Source organism: Eptesicus fuscus, chromosome 12, assembly GCF_027574615.1.
Source record: "Eptesicus fuscus isolate TK198812 chromosome 12, DD_ASM_mEF_20220401, whole genome shotgun sequence".
NCBI classification, from domain to species: Eukaryota; Metazoa; Chordata; class Mammalia; order Chiroptera; family Vespertilionidae; genus Eptesicus; species Eptesicus fuscus.
The window spans coordinates 86,317,973-86,330,875 of NC_072484.1; the positions used below are offsets into that span (position 1 = coordinate 86,317,973).

At 38.6% G+C, this 12,903-nt stretch overlaps 1 protein-coding gene across 3 annotated transcripts in view; it reads right to left on the reverse strand.

Annotated features, from left to right (window-relative positions):
* Window positions 1–12,903, reverse strand: part of MBD2 (methyl-CpG binding domain protein 2) — a 47,216-nt gene that overhangs the window by 16,006 nt on the left and 18,307 nt on the right. For 2 of the 3 annotated variants that reach the window (XR_008557640.1, XM_028155681.2), the window contains exons 2-3: window positions 11,516–11,675; window positions 4,511–4,648 (exon numbers count right to left, since the gene is read on the reverse strand). Coding sequence is in view for 2 of the 3 variants with exons in the window: in XM_028155681.2 (XP_028011482.2) it covers window positions 4,511–4,648; window positions 11,516–11,675 (298 nt within the window). In the remaining variant the exon portion in view is untranslated. The remainder of the gene's footprint in view (window positions 1–4,510; window positions 4,649–11,515; window positions 11,676–12,903) is intronic. The other variant, XM_028155682.2, reaches the window with a different exon arrangement.

Consider the following 12,903-nt stretch of genomic DNA (forward strand, 5'->3'; position numbering starts at 1 on the left):
GCAAGAAACATTATCTAAAAATAAAGGGGCTCATCCTATATAATAAAAGGCTAATATGCAAATCGACAGAACGGCGGAATGACCTGTAGCTATGACGCACACTGACCACCAGGGAGCAGATACTCAATGCAGGAGCTGCCCCGTGGTGGTCAGTGCACTCCCACAGGGGAAGCGCCGCTCAGCCAGAAGCCAGGCTCACTGCTGGCGAGCGCAGCGGTGGTGGCGGGAGCCTCTCCCACCTCCACAGCAGCGCAGGACCCATTGGGGGATGTCTGACAGCCGGTTTAGGGAGCAGACAGTTGGACATCCCCCGAGGAGTCCCAGACTGTGAGAGGGCACAGGCCGGGCTGAGGGACCACCCCCACCCCAGTGCACGAATGTCGTGCACCAGGCCTCTAGTAAAGTTGAAAATAAAAAGAGCAAAGAAATAACAAGCAAATATAGACATTAAGAAGAAAAAAAAAAGGTACCAATATTATTATAAGACTAGAGGCCCAGTGCACGAAATTTGTGCACAAGTAGGGTCCCTTGCAACTGCCGGCCAGAGCCTCCCTTCCCCGGCTGCTGGCTACCGGCCAGGGCCTTCCTTCATTCCACGCCGCCCCCTGGTTGTCAGCACACATCATAGCGAGCGATCAAACTCCAGATCAGTGGAACTCCCGAGGGGAGACTTTGCATATTTGGCTTTTATATATATGGATTACTTCAAGGCAATAAGTATCAAATAAGACAAGGCATAACCCATTATAACTGACTAACTTCTAAATAATAACTGTCATCTTAACAAGTTTGATGACAAAACTGGAGTTTAAATTTCTATGGGGAAAAGTAAATTGATAGACTGAGTGCAAATCTTGTTAAGAAAGCTTAATTTTGCAAATCTGAATTGAAAAATTTAGCACAAATGCTTTAGTCTGTCCAACTTCACAACTACTCAAATAAACGCAAATTTAAAATGAAACTACCAAAAAGAAAAAGTATTGTAATACTCAGTGCCACAGAAGGAAAGCTGAAACCGAATGAACGTGACTTTTCAATAGATTTTTAATTTGGATACAACCACATTAAAAGGTTTCAAAAATCATTGTCAACTAATTATATTTTTGGGAATTTAGCCAAGGAAACACCATACAACACAGGAAGGAAGTTATATGTATACATAACCTTCTAATTACCAAACCCAACTCCTGATTGATTCAAGCCCACTTTGCCCCACTTCACCGTTGCAATCGAGGGCTGTCAGAAGATTCTGAAAGTTGCCTTTTCTGATGGTTCTCTATATGTTTTGTATTTCCTAGTATTAAAAGTTAAAGCTTCTAACAGTAATAAATTATATGTATACATAACCTTCTAATTACCAAACCCAACTCCTGATTGATTCAAGCCCAATATTGATTGTCATATTAGAGTACTACCTATAGTAGTGAAAAATATGTAAACTATGAATTTCTAATGCATAATGCATTGAGTCCTGGAAATGCTTTAGCTTTAAAAGTACAAATTAGGGTATGTAACCAAATGTGCATTAAACAGAATTCAGCAGAAATTTCTGCCTACAATTAAAATATAAGGTAGAGATGGGATTTGTAAAAGACAAACACTCATTAAATATGAGGATAGTGTATATATGAAACCGTCTGGCTAGCTACCCTACCATAACCAGGTTTTACAGAATTCAATTAGACTGCCAGACCTAGGCATAGGATGTATGTTACATAAGACAGAATTATTAATTTCTATGATTGCATCACATCTAAGTTAAGTACTTCAAACCTATTCAAGGTAGAGCTCAATTAGGACACAAAAATCTAATCCTAGTTCTAGGTCTGAAAATTCAACACTTTAAAATTATAATACCACTAGCTTGAATATCTTATTAAGAGAACATGATATGGTTAAAGAATAAAAACATTTATATCTACAGAAACCTCATTGTCTAATTTAGTTACTCTATGACCAACATAACTTCTCCAAGTGGAATATTTGGTAATTTATATTACCAATCTAGTTCAATGAAGCTATACAAAAGGTAGCAAAATTCGAAGAATCATTTTTACTTATGTATTTTTTACTATCTCCTCAATAACATGATTAGCAGTTATCTGCCATATGTACGTTAAAACACAATTAAAATCAACAGTTTTCCTTTACTAAAAAAACTTGAGTCTAAACTGGAATAGTCAGAATTACAAACCATAATTTTAAAAACATAAACACAAAAGTTGTCTCTCTACTATTTTGTCATATTTGCACAGTGCACAATCCAACATTTTGAAATCCCATTAGTGAAACAGTAAATATTATCTCAATTCTTATGTTGAAGATAAAGAAGGGAAAAGACAACTAATGTCTTAGATTAATCAAAAATATCCAGCCAAAATTGTCAGATGACATGAGGATAAAGTGATAAAAACAGTCCAAACTCTTAGAAAAGTAACCTCCTAAATAATTTTATAATAATTTTAACCCTTCCTGTCTATGCAAGCTACAAGGTAGATAAAACCCTCAAAAGATCTGGGTTAAAATGACATGCTTTTTCAGGGGGGTGGGGAGGAATTAGGAGGTAGGATTCAGTTTTTTTTGTTGTTGTTGTTGTTTTACATTCTTTTCATTTGAGAATAATCTCATAAACCTTAATAAAAGAAGGAAAACTTGAAACTACTCAATACACCAAAGAATAAAGAGCAACTGATCTGGTTACTTCAACTTCAAAAATCTAGGTCACCAATATCTCTATAGCCAGATGAACACTCAGCAAATGTATTTACTAGTTTTTTCAATCTGATGAACTGAGGTGCAGAAAACAAATTACTGTTAAAATGACCATAATTTGTTCCTCAGTTGGTCTTTAACAAAAATATTTGTGTTTGTAGATTATACTGAGGATGATTTGGCAAAGAAAAGATGAGAATAAAATCTACTAAATACGATCTGTCCTCAATAAGACAACGCAGATTACCAACATGGGACTAATATTTTAGTTATTCCACTTTCTTTATCTTTTGGGCTTTTTGAAGCAAACTGTCTTAGCCAATTACATACTTTCAAATTTTTCAACAAAAATCTTTACAAGAAAACGATTTTAATATCACCAAAAAACCAAAGGACAAGATGTTCAAGACTTTGGAGAGTATGTAAGAAAGAATACAAGCACAGGGAATGGCTTTATCAAGGTGGGCGAAGTTCAGAATGGCAGAGTTCCTTCCCTGTGGTAATGAAAACCCTAACCCTACCAGTCTGGTAACTACCTCTGGGCACAGCAGTAACACAGAAGGGAAAAGCCTGGTACAAAAAGCCGAGCGGCTCAGAGGAAACCTAAGTGGTGACAAGAGCCTACAGGCACATGCAGGTACGCATCTTTGATATTGGATGTGATACACTTACATGGCCCCTGTGGAATCTCTTGGGGACCAACAGTAAAGCAAGTTTAGAACTTCAAATCTTGAGACATCTATAGCAAGATGCTGATCCAATGTGGCTCCAAATATCTTCTGTTTTCCTGGCTCACCTGAAGAGGAAAAAACACTACAGAGGATGTGGGAACTGAATTTCTTTATGTAGTTTCTCCTAGAGCAACTGTCTGAAAGTTCTGGCCCAATCCTTTATCAAGCCTGGAGATGAGACACTTGAGGGACTAACGAAAAACAAAATTCAAATGACAAAGTGGAGCGAGACATCTAACAGGGGAATATGAGAGCACAAGATAATCGTGTAGGTCAATCGGTGTTTCTCATAAGTGCGAGGAGGCAGAGAAAGGAGAGAAAAAAATGCACAGAAGTTTCTCCCTCCATTTCCTCACCCTAATTGCTACTAAAAATTCACAAAGTACCTGAACTTTTTTTTACCACCATTAGGGAATGAATAAGCAAGGTTACTTGGAAAGCTTAAGCATTTAGTGAAGACCCCCTCCCCTGGCTACGTGCCTTATTAAGCAGCAGGGAGGCCTTTCAGATAACACTTTTTCCTAAGAAAAGATTCTGGTGGAACACAGCTTGAGGCAATAAAGAAAGAGACTTATACATCCAATTTATACAAAAGTGGAAGTCACAGGACAATTCACCATTTTTACAAAGTTTGTTTTTCAAAAGGGGAGGGATAGCTTTCATGTAATAAGAAATCAGAACAAAAAGTAGTTTCCAAATAAAAGATTTTTAGACTAAACGACACAAACTGCATCCTTCATCCCCTTAGGAAATACTATCCCTAGAAAGATAATCTTTAAAAAACTAAGTTTAGCAGAATCAAGTCTGATGTACATTGCCACACAAAAGCATAAAAATGTAGTCTATAATATTAATTTAGATTCATTTGGAATTAACTTTTTTCTTAGAACATTGTACCTAAATATTGAATTATTCATTCTTCTCCAGCATTCATGTAATCGCCTAGGACATAAAACAATTTTCTTTCCAAATATACTCCATTTTAACCAAAGTTTACTTAAACTGTACCTGGTAAAAATACCAGAATTTTCTGAAAACTGAAATTGGAGAACTAATTAGATCCTTACCTGACGTGGTTGTTCGTTCATTCGTTGTGGGTCTGATTTCACTTTATTATTAGGATGATTGGTGACTTTGGTTACTGGTTGTTTGAAAATTGATGCTGTTTGTCTAATTGGCAATGTTGTATTTAAGTCTGGTTTACCCTGTGGATATAAGCATGTTTTCATTAAAAAATGTTGTACATAAATATAATTACGTAGATGAATTCTTATTAATCCAATATCCACTGCTTTAAATTCAACTACTCCAAACTTCTCAAAATCAATATTTTAAATACTCTAAAGTACATTTTTAGTACTTTATTATGTAAGACAAACAGGGTGGGGTAAAAGTAGCTTTACAGTTGTTCATATGGAAAATGATGCAATAAATAACACAAGAATAAACTTCATGTTTCTTGTACTCACAACTATAAACCTACTTTTGCTCCACCCTATATTTTTTTCATAATAAAAACTTGATACTTTTAAATGTAAAAAAATTCTCTCTAGAAAATTCATAATTAATTTGATTATGTTTAAAGTTGGGTTCTACAAAAGGAAGGAGCGCTTTCAGAACAATAACCAGGACAGCGGTCATTTCCACACTCTGAGAATGGAAAATGATGGCATACTTGGCCATTAAAATACAAACAACCTGGTCAGCTTTTAGGAGGCCAGCCTCTCATAAAGAAACATAAATTAACCTTCCCCTTTTACAGAAAGATAATTAGAAATGGAAGTTCTAATTCTAGCAAACAGAACTCAATTTAGAAAAATTTAAAAATTTTGACTTCTAGTGAAGTCCAAATGAGGCACAGAATCGCCATTAAGTTCATTTGCAATACTTTAACAAGGGGTGGTGGGTGGGCTGGCCAGGAAAGGTGAGAAAGAAAAAGAACAAAATGTGAAAATGGCAAAAAATATAAAAAGTCATATATACCTAAAAACAATACACATCTGCTATTTTTTAATATGGAAATATACTTGATAAATGGTAGGAGAGTCAGTGAATTTTTATCTCTACATTAGTGATCCATGTAAAAATTATCATCTCAACTCTCAAACTCCAAAATAATGCTCCTTAAACTTGAGCTTTTGTCAGAACACCCAGAGGGTTTATTGAAACACAGATCCCTGGGACTCACTCCCCGAGATTCGACGCAGGTCTGAGGTAGGCCTGGGAATTGGCATTTCTACTAAAAGACTGCAAATTGGTAGCAGACAAACCGCCTTTAACCCATAGTCATGTTCTGCTCCGTTTTGGGGGGGGGGGTCTTTGATAAATTAAGCTGACAGCTACAAATCTGGAGACCACATGAAATCCAGAATTCAAGCTTCTCTTAAAAACCCAAAGATCTAGAAAAACTGGACTTGATTTAGCCACTATTACTAGGCCCTGACTGACTAGCGACGGCTGCCCACTAGAGGTATCAAGGGTCCTTGCAGAATTTCTCAACAACTCCCTTTGTGTTACCTGAGCCCTGTGGGGATGGAGTTTGTGACCTCTGCTTAAATTTTGTCTAGAAAAACAAGCATCACAATAAATTAATCTGACAATTATTACAGTATTATTTGGACCCACTATTACATGAGAGCCTCTACCTCCCTCCCCGCACCTGAACCCTCATACACACACTCCTCTGTATGTACTGGGCATGCTTGTTATTCCTTTATCTCGCTCATTTTTTCCCAGTGCATGTGCTTACCTTTATGAGCTATATTCATCTTAAATAACTCTAACAATATTATTTCTCAGGTAATTAGCTCTCTTATCTTTATGAATTTAAAAAAAAACACCACTTTTATTTAGAAGTGTACAAACCTAGCCAATAGGCTGCAAAATATCCACTTACTATGTCATTTTTAAAAAGTGGGAGGCCCGGGAATGTGTATTTTTAAAAGCTCTCCTGTTAATTGTGTGATACCACAGGTTTGGACACCTCTGATTCATGACAGCATCCTGAGGCCCTTAGTGAAGCCACCCGATCTATAAAATAATCAATATTCAATCCTAAAGAAGCTCCACACCTAAATGCTTTTGGAGAACTTTTCCTGTCACTAATTAGTTATAATTAGTATATATCACTAAACAATACCTTTGGTTTTGTTATTGTTCTTTCATAAAAAAATATAGTCTGCTCACATTAGAACAAAGATGGCGTCAGTAGACACAGAAGTATGCCTCAATTGTATGAGCAAACAAGTCAAGCCTGTAGGATTCTCACTGTTACAAAGGATGGCTGGAGGCAGCAAAGACTACCCCAAACTATGAATTCCGAATCCAGGCTGGAAGGAAGCATGCAATGTAAAACTACTGGCGCTACAATAGTAAGATTGATCATTTTTTTAAATTAACTCATGTTTTTTATTCAATAAATAAAAATTAGAAAAGCTGGCTAAAAGTATTCAAAATATACAATTAACTTCTATTGTCTAACATTGAGACAGACAATTCATTCCCAGTGGCATGAACAAGATTACTCAAGAGTGTGCTGTTACTTTCCTCTTCATCTTTTGTTTCTTATTATTTTTTTTCTCCTTTTAATTGGCCTTCAAAGCTCTGAAGACAGAAAGAATTTTTTACTAATTAATTTTGTATTCCAAAACAGTATCATGTAATCTGGAAAGCTGGACTAACTGGTTTTCCCAGAAACCGTCACAAAATCAGTACATTTTATTACCACTCTCCCCTCAGGACTGCCAGAGTCCCTTTTAATTCATGCCCAGTTGTGTGTCTGAATTTTGAGAACTACCAATCTGCTATAAACTCAGGAGCTATAAAACAAACACTTATTTGTGGGTGGTTTTGTGTGCGTGCGCGCACGCTGTTTTTTGATTCTCATCTGAGGATATTTTTTTCACTGATTTTTAGAGTGGAAGGGAGGGAAGGGGGGAAGGGGGGACGGGGGGAGGGAGGGGGGAGGAAGGGAGGGAGGAGTATCATTAATTAAAAAGTATCATTTTAATTCTCTGGCTCTGCATATACTACATGCCCTCAAGAGATATTCATGCCACAATCTGAGAAACAGACTATTTTCCTAAGGTCCCTTTCCTCATCTGTAAATGAGGATTAACAACAACTACCTGTAAGATCCTCACAAAGATCAAATGAGGTAACACGCGTATAATGCTGCTGCTGCTAAGGCAGCTTTCATTCAGTCAGTCACTGAACAAATCCGGAGTGCCCACTATCTGTCAGGCACTCAGTGCATGCGGGGTCTACAGTCATTAACCAGTTAACTGTCACAATATTTTGAATTTAATTTAAAAAAGTCTGCCGCTCGCATCTACAGACTCTTAGGGCATACAAATGGTTAACAAAACATCAAAATCCCTGCCTCAGAACTTACATTCTAGGGGTAGAAGGAAGACAACAATTAGCAAAGTAGGTTTATCACTTACAGTCACATTGGACATAAATTCTACGTAAGCAGCAGCTATTTCTACCACTGCCCCAAATGTCTCAAGCCAGAATTGTAGCAGGCATCAAGTCCTTCCTCCACTCACCAGGTACTTATATGCACTAATTCTCGAGTCCCACATCTTTCCATGCCTCCTGCTATAGCACTAATTCAAGACATCTCTTTCCTAGACTACATCAGCCCAAAGTGCTTTCTCTACTTACTTCGTTTCACCTTTCCCTAATCCGTTCTCCATATTGCACCCATTCTATAGAATCCAATACCCACCGGATGCCCACCATCGCAGCAGCTCACATGTTTCTCAAACTACAGATACTGTCCCCACGATATAGTAACTCTCTACAAGAATTTACTTTTAGTATTTTGTTGAAGATCATCAAAACAAGCACCTGCTAGGTCGTTTGGTCGACTACCTAGGACACCGCCATACAGAATGCAAAGCTGTGTGAATTATCATCACAATTGCATACTGCCATTGCTTGAGAAATGAATGACAGACTTATACAATTAATTCCATTCAAGAGAATATGATGCTCTTTATTTCTAAATGTATCAAATTGGTGTGAATAGAGAAATGTAGGGAAAGAACTGAGTCTTTCCAAAGTATAAGTAGAACTGACAAGCCCAGGTAAAAAATAAGTTGTTCCATACCATACAAATATTGTAATAAATGTGTAAAATACATCATATGTTATACTAATGTTAGGGAGTTTTAATTTTATTAGTTTGTAGCTTTAGTTGATAAACATTTGATGTTCCTAAGAGCCAGAAACACATGGAATCAAGTTTAGTGTTTACACATCTGAAACATTAAATAAAAGGAATATCTAGCAACAAAACCAAGCTTCTTAAACACATCTTGCACTAAGAATCACTATACTCTTCTTTATCCAATCCTAGTGTTCTCCAATTAAATTTTTAAAGAAACAGAACATCTTTTTAAGAAACAAACTTCTTAAAATGTTGAGACTCTCTCTGAAACCTTGTAACATCTCCTCTTTGAAAAACGAGAGCTTGCAAAAATGCCTAAATGATATGTAGCTTTCAGAGCAAAGTTTCTGTTTTTCTTATGTACCTATTGAGGCTCGAGAACAATGCTGTCCAATAGGGTAGCCACTAGGAATATGTGGCTATTTAAACTTTAGTTAATTAAATAAAACCAAAAGTCCAGTTAGTCAGTCACACTAGCCACGTTTCAAACATGCAATAATAGCCACATGTGGCAGGTGGGTACAACATTCCCATCAGCACAAAAACTACTTTTGCAGAGTGTTGCTCTGTAACTTCCCCCTTCAAGCAAGCTCTGAGAAAGCCACTCAAGACTTCAAATATCAACTTGATGTTGTTGACTTCTAAATCTTGTCTAGTCTTTTTCCCTTAACTAATAGAATATCTTCAGAAACCGATGACAATGAAAGGCATTTCCAAAAACAGGTATAGTACATTAATTTATTCAATAAACATTTATGACCACTATGACCTCTGGAATGAGGTAGATATTTAGTCAAATAAACATGAAACAAACATGTATTAAGTACCTACCGTGTGCTAGGCTTTGGACGGCACATACAGAAACAACAAAAGGAAGCCACGGTCCCTGCCCTCATGGAGCTCACAGTGTACTGAAGCGGACAAACCACCACAAACACAACAGCAAGCACCAGGGAGCACAATGAAGAAGGGGCTGTTCTGCTTGCAGAGCGCAGGGCAGGCTTCACAGAGGCGAGACAATGGAGCTGGCCGCGATGAGGATGAGGATGAGGATGAGGATGAGGAGCTGGCCAGGTGGAGGGGGAGGGGGCGCATTCCAAGCAGAGGACACAGCACATGAGCAAGCAGAATCTTGAAAGCACATGCCACGGTGCAGGAGGAGCAGTCTGCGCGCTAGAGTGCAAAGGAGCACACAAACTGAAGAGACGAATCAGGTTTGGTTTTAGTGCATCGAAACGAGCAGGAAGTTATCTTCACATTTCACTTAGTGTAGCTTAACCGTGATTCTGGTAACAACAAGGTAGTTTGAAAGCGGTCCAATCATCCATAAATATTTGAGCCCCTTCAATAGATACCAGCACTGTGGTTAGAGTTTTTAGCAGGCTGTTTTAGTATATTTAAGCAGCAAAATAAACCTAGAATAAAGGTTTCTTTAAGCTGGACTCACACAGCTGTGCCTATACACTACTCAAGGTCCCAACTTTTACTAGCATGAGCTCCCTCTCCTCCTATCACTACCTCATATCTTAGCACCTTCCTACCTATCAACCCCAAGTAACAGCATGTCAGCCGCCCCCTCCCATCCTGCCTCTCTAAGCAAGGTACCTGCCAACGTCCCATGGGAACCTGGGCAAGGTAATCAGACAGGAAACGCTGCAGTCTAACCTCCATGGCAGTTTTTGGAATTAAACTACTGTAAACAAACTAGGAAGCTGGTTTCTGAATAAAGAGATGAAACCGAGACCCCATAGCTTTTAGGAAAAGGAAAAGAGGAGGAGGAAAACCGCCGGGGGCAGCACTGCTCACAGAGGCAGCTTAGTGCTTGGGAGGTGCAGGGGGGCGGGAAAGGAACTAACATGGGTCAAATACTTGGGGAGATGTTTTCATGTAAATTCCTCGTCACCCCTCAAATGCTAAGGGAACGACTCTGGGACCTGACTGAGAAGGACTGAGAAGGCTGCGGCCATCATAGGGAAGGAAGCTGCCCGTGCCTGTGTGAGCTCACAAGTGGCAGCGCCAGGGCAGCCATCCCGGGGCCCGGATGCCCCTCTGCTGCACCACCTCGGGGCTCCCCAGTGCAGGCAGGGTTACTGACGGCAGTCACATCCCTGGGAAGAAAAGCCCTTCCTTTCCCCGCACCATTTCCATCAGTGTGAGACAATGGTGGTGGCAACACACTTACACATCTATCTATGGAACTTACAGGAAGAAATTTTGAGGAAAAAATGGTTATAACATTAGTTGCCCTTGGGAGGGGTGGGGTTAAAGGTGCTTTTCTAAAGATACTGGGTGCATTAATACAACTAAATTAGCATTATAATTCAAATGCTACTTGTTTAAATTCCTATACTACAAACCATCTACTAAACCATTCAATAAAAATAAGAGCTAATGGGAAAATCTCTAATCATTGTATTAGGATGAGAACATTCCTGAAAGTCATTATCCTCAACAAGTCAAAATAAAAACTCCCCTTTCTCAAACAGTAATCCTGAAAATGAATAGGTAACTATACACTATATGGTAAGAATACATGCCACATTAAAATGCTGCCTCTTTTGGGGCAACAGGAACTATTTTAAGGGGGTTAAGGGGGGAAGAGGGACAATTCATATCGACAAAGAAATATTTTGTAAATAGTCCCAATGGGAGAAAAGTGTGATGTATGCTGGCCTAGAGAGATACTGAAATGTGTTTTCAACTGTGTACAATTTACGTAGGCTCCTCCTCTGGAAGGACTGCACTACCAGAAAATTAATCAGATTTTTAAGTCAAAATGCTTAGCAGGAGGAGAAAAAAACAAAAAACTGGACATACAATCAAAATCTCAGTGTTATATTCTAAAGTTTTTTAGAGAGCTCTTGAAATAGAATACAGATGTCATAAGTTAACCAACCTTATTCTGATTGAGAGGATCATTCCGCAGTCTCTGTTTGTTCTTCTGTAATTTACTAGGCATCATCTTTCCAGTTCTGAAGTCAAAACTGCTGAGGTCAACAGTATTTCCCAGGTACCTTGCCAACTGAGGTTTGCTTCTGAACTTCTTACCACTTGGACTAGAAGAAAGATAATGTTAATTGTACAAAATAGAGCAAAATTTACCCTACACTCTACATAAAACTTTGTTCAAACTGTCCTTCCTGGTCCCTTACCACCTCACAATTGAATGTGTTACGTAAATGTGAAAATGCTAAAGGAACTCAGTAACTTCGCTATAGAAAGAGATCATGTGCCATCTAATGTAACACTTCACTAGGTCCACCACCTGTAGTAGCAGGTGTTACTACAGGTTACCCCTATGGTCACTCACTCAGCAACCACTGACAGAATCCCAACACCATCGCATGCACAACACAACATGCACCCTGCAAATGTCTTCAATCTCACAAGCTGTTTTCCAAATTGACTTTTGAAATGCTACTTTTTCATAAATACTCAGACACAATGTCAGCAGTAATCAGAAAGAACTTCAGAACAGACTCTTCTGAAATCAACACCCTTGTTAAAAACACACATACAGAGCCGTAGCCAGTTTGGCTCAGTGGATAGAGCGTCGGCCTGCGGACCACGAGGTCCTGGGTTAGATTCCAGCCTGGGCCCTGGTTGGGGCTTGTGCAGGAGGCAACCAATCGATGTGTCTCTCTCACATCGATGTTTCTCTCTGTCTTTCCCTCTCTCGTCCACTCTCCCTAAAAATCAATGGAAAGGCAAGGATTAACTAAAACAACAACAACACACACACACACACACACACACACACACACACACACACACACACACACAAAACTTGGAATCCATATATCTTTGGGCTACCAATTTGAACTCATTTACAACAGAAATTTCTTTTTGAATTTTGACAATATTTAATGCTCCCTAAAGTAACTCTGAAAGGAAAACACCTGCCAATGTGTTTATACAATGCTGACATTAGTTTTGTTAGCCAAAGCCATACTGTAAAGAAGGGCTGGCTCTCTGTGTCTCTCCCCCTCCTCCCTTCCACTCTCTCTAAAATCCAATGGAAAAAATATCCCCGGAGAGGATATTTAAAAAAAAGAAATATTGTCAAAGCTGGAAAATCACAAAAGTGCTAGAATTACAGAGAAGGCTAAACTGATACGTTCTAAAAAATGTTTTCCCTGTGTGGCATTGCCCCAAAGTCTTATCTAAATTTTCTGACCAAATGTGCTAGAATAAACTATTAAAATCAGTGGGACAAATAACCAGAAGGGAACTGTGAGAATTCTACAATACCTCTCACCGAAGACAACATGTTATATTTAGAAT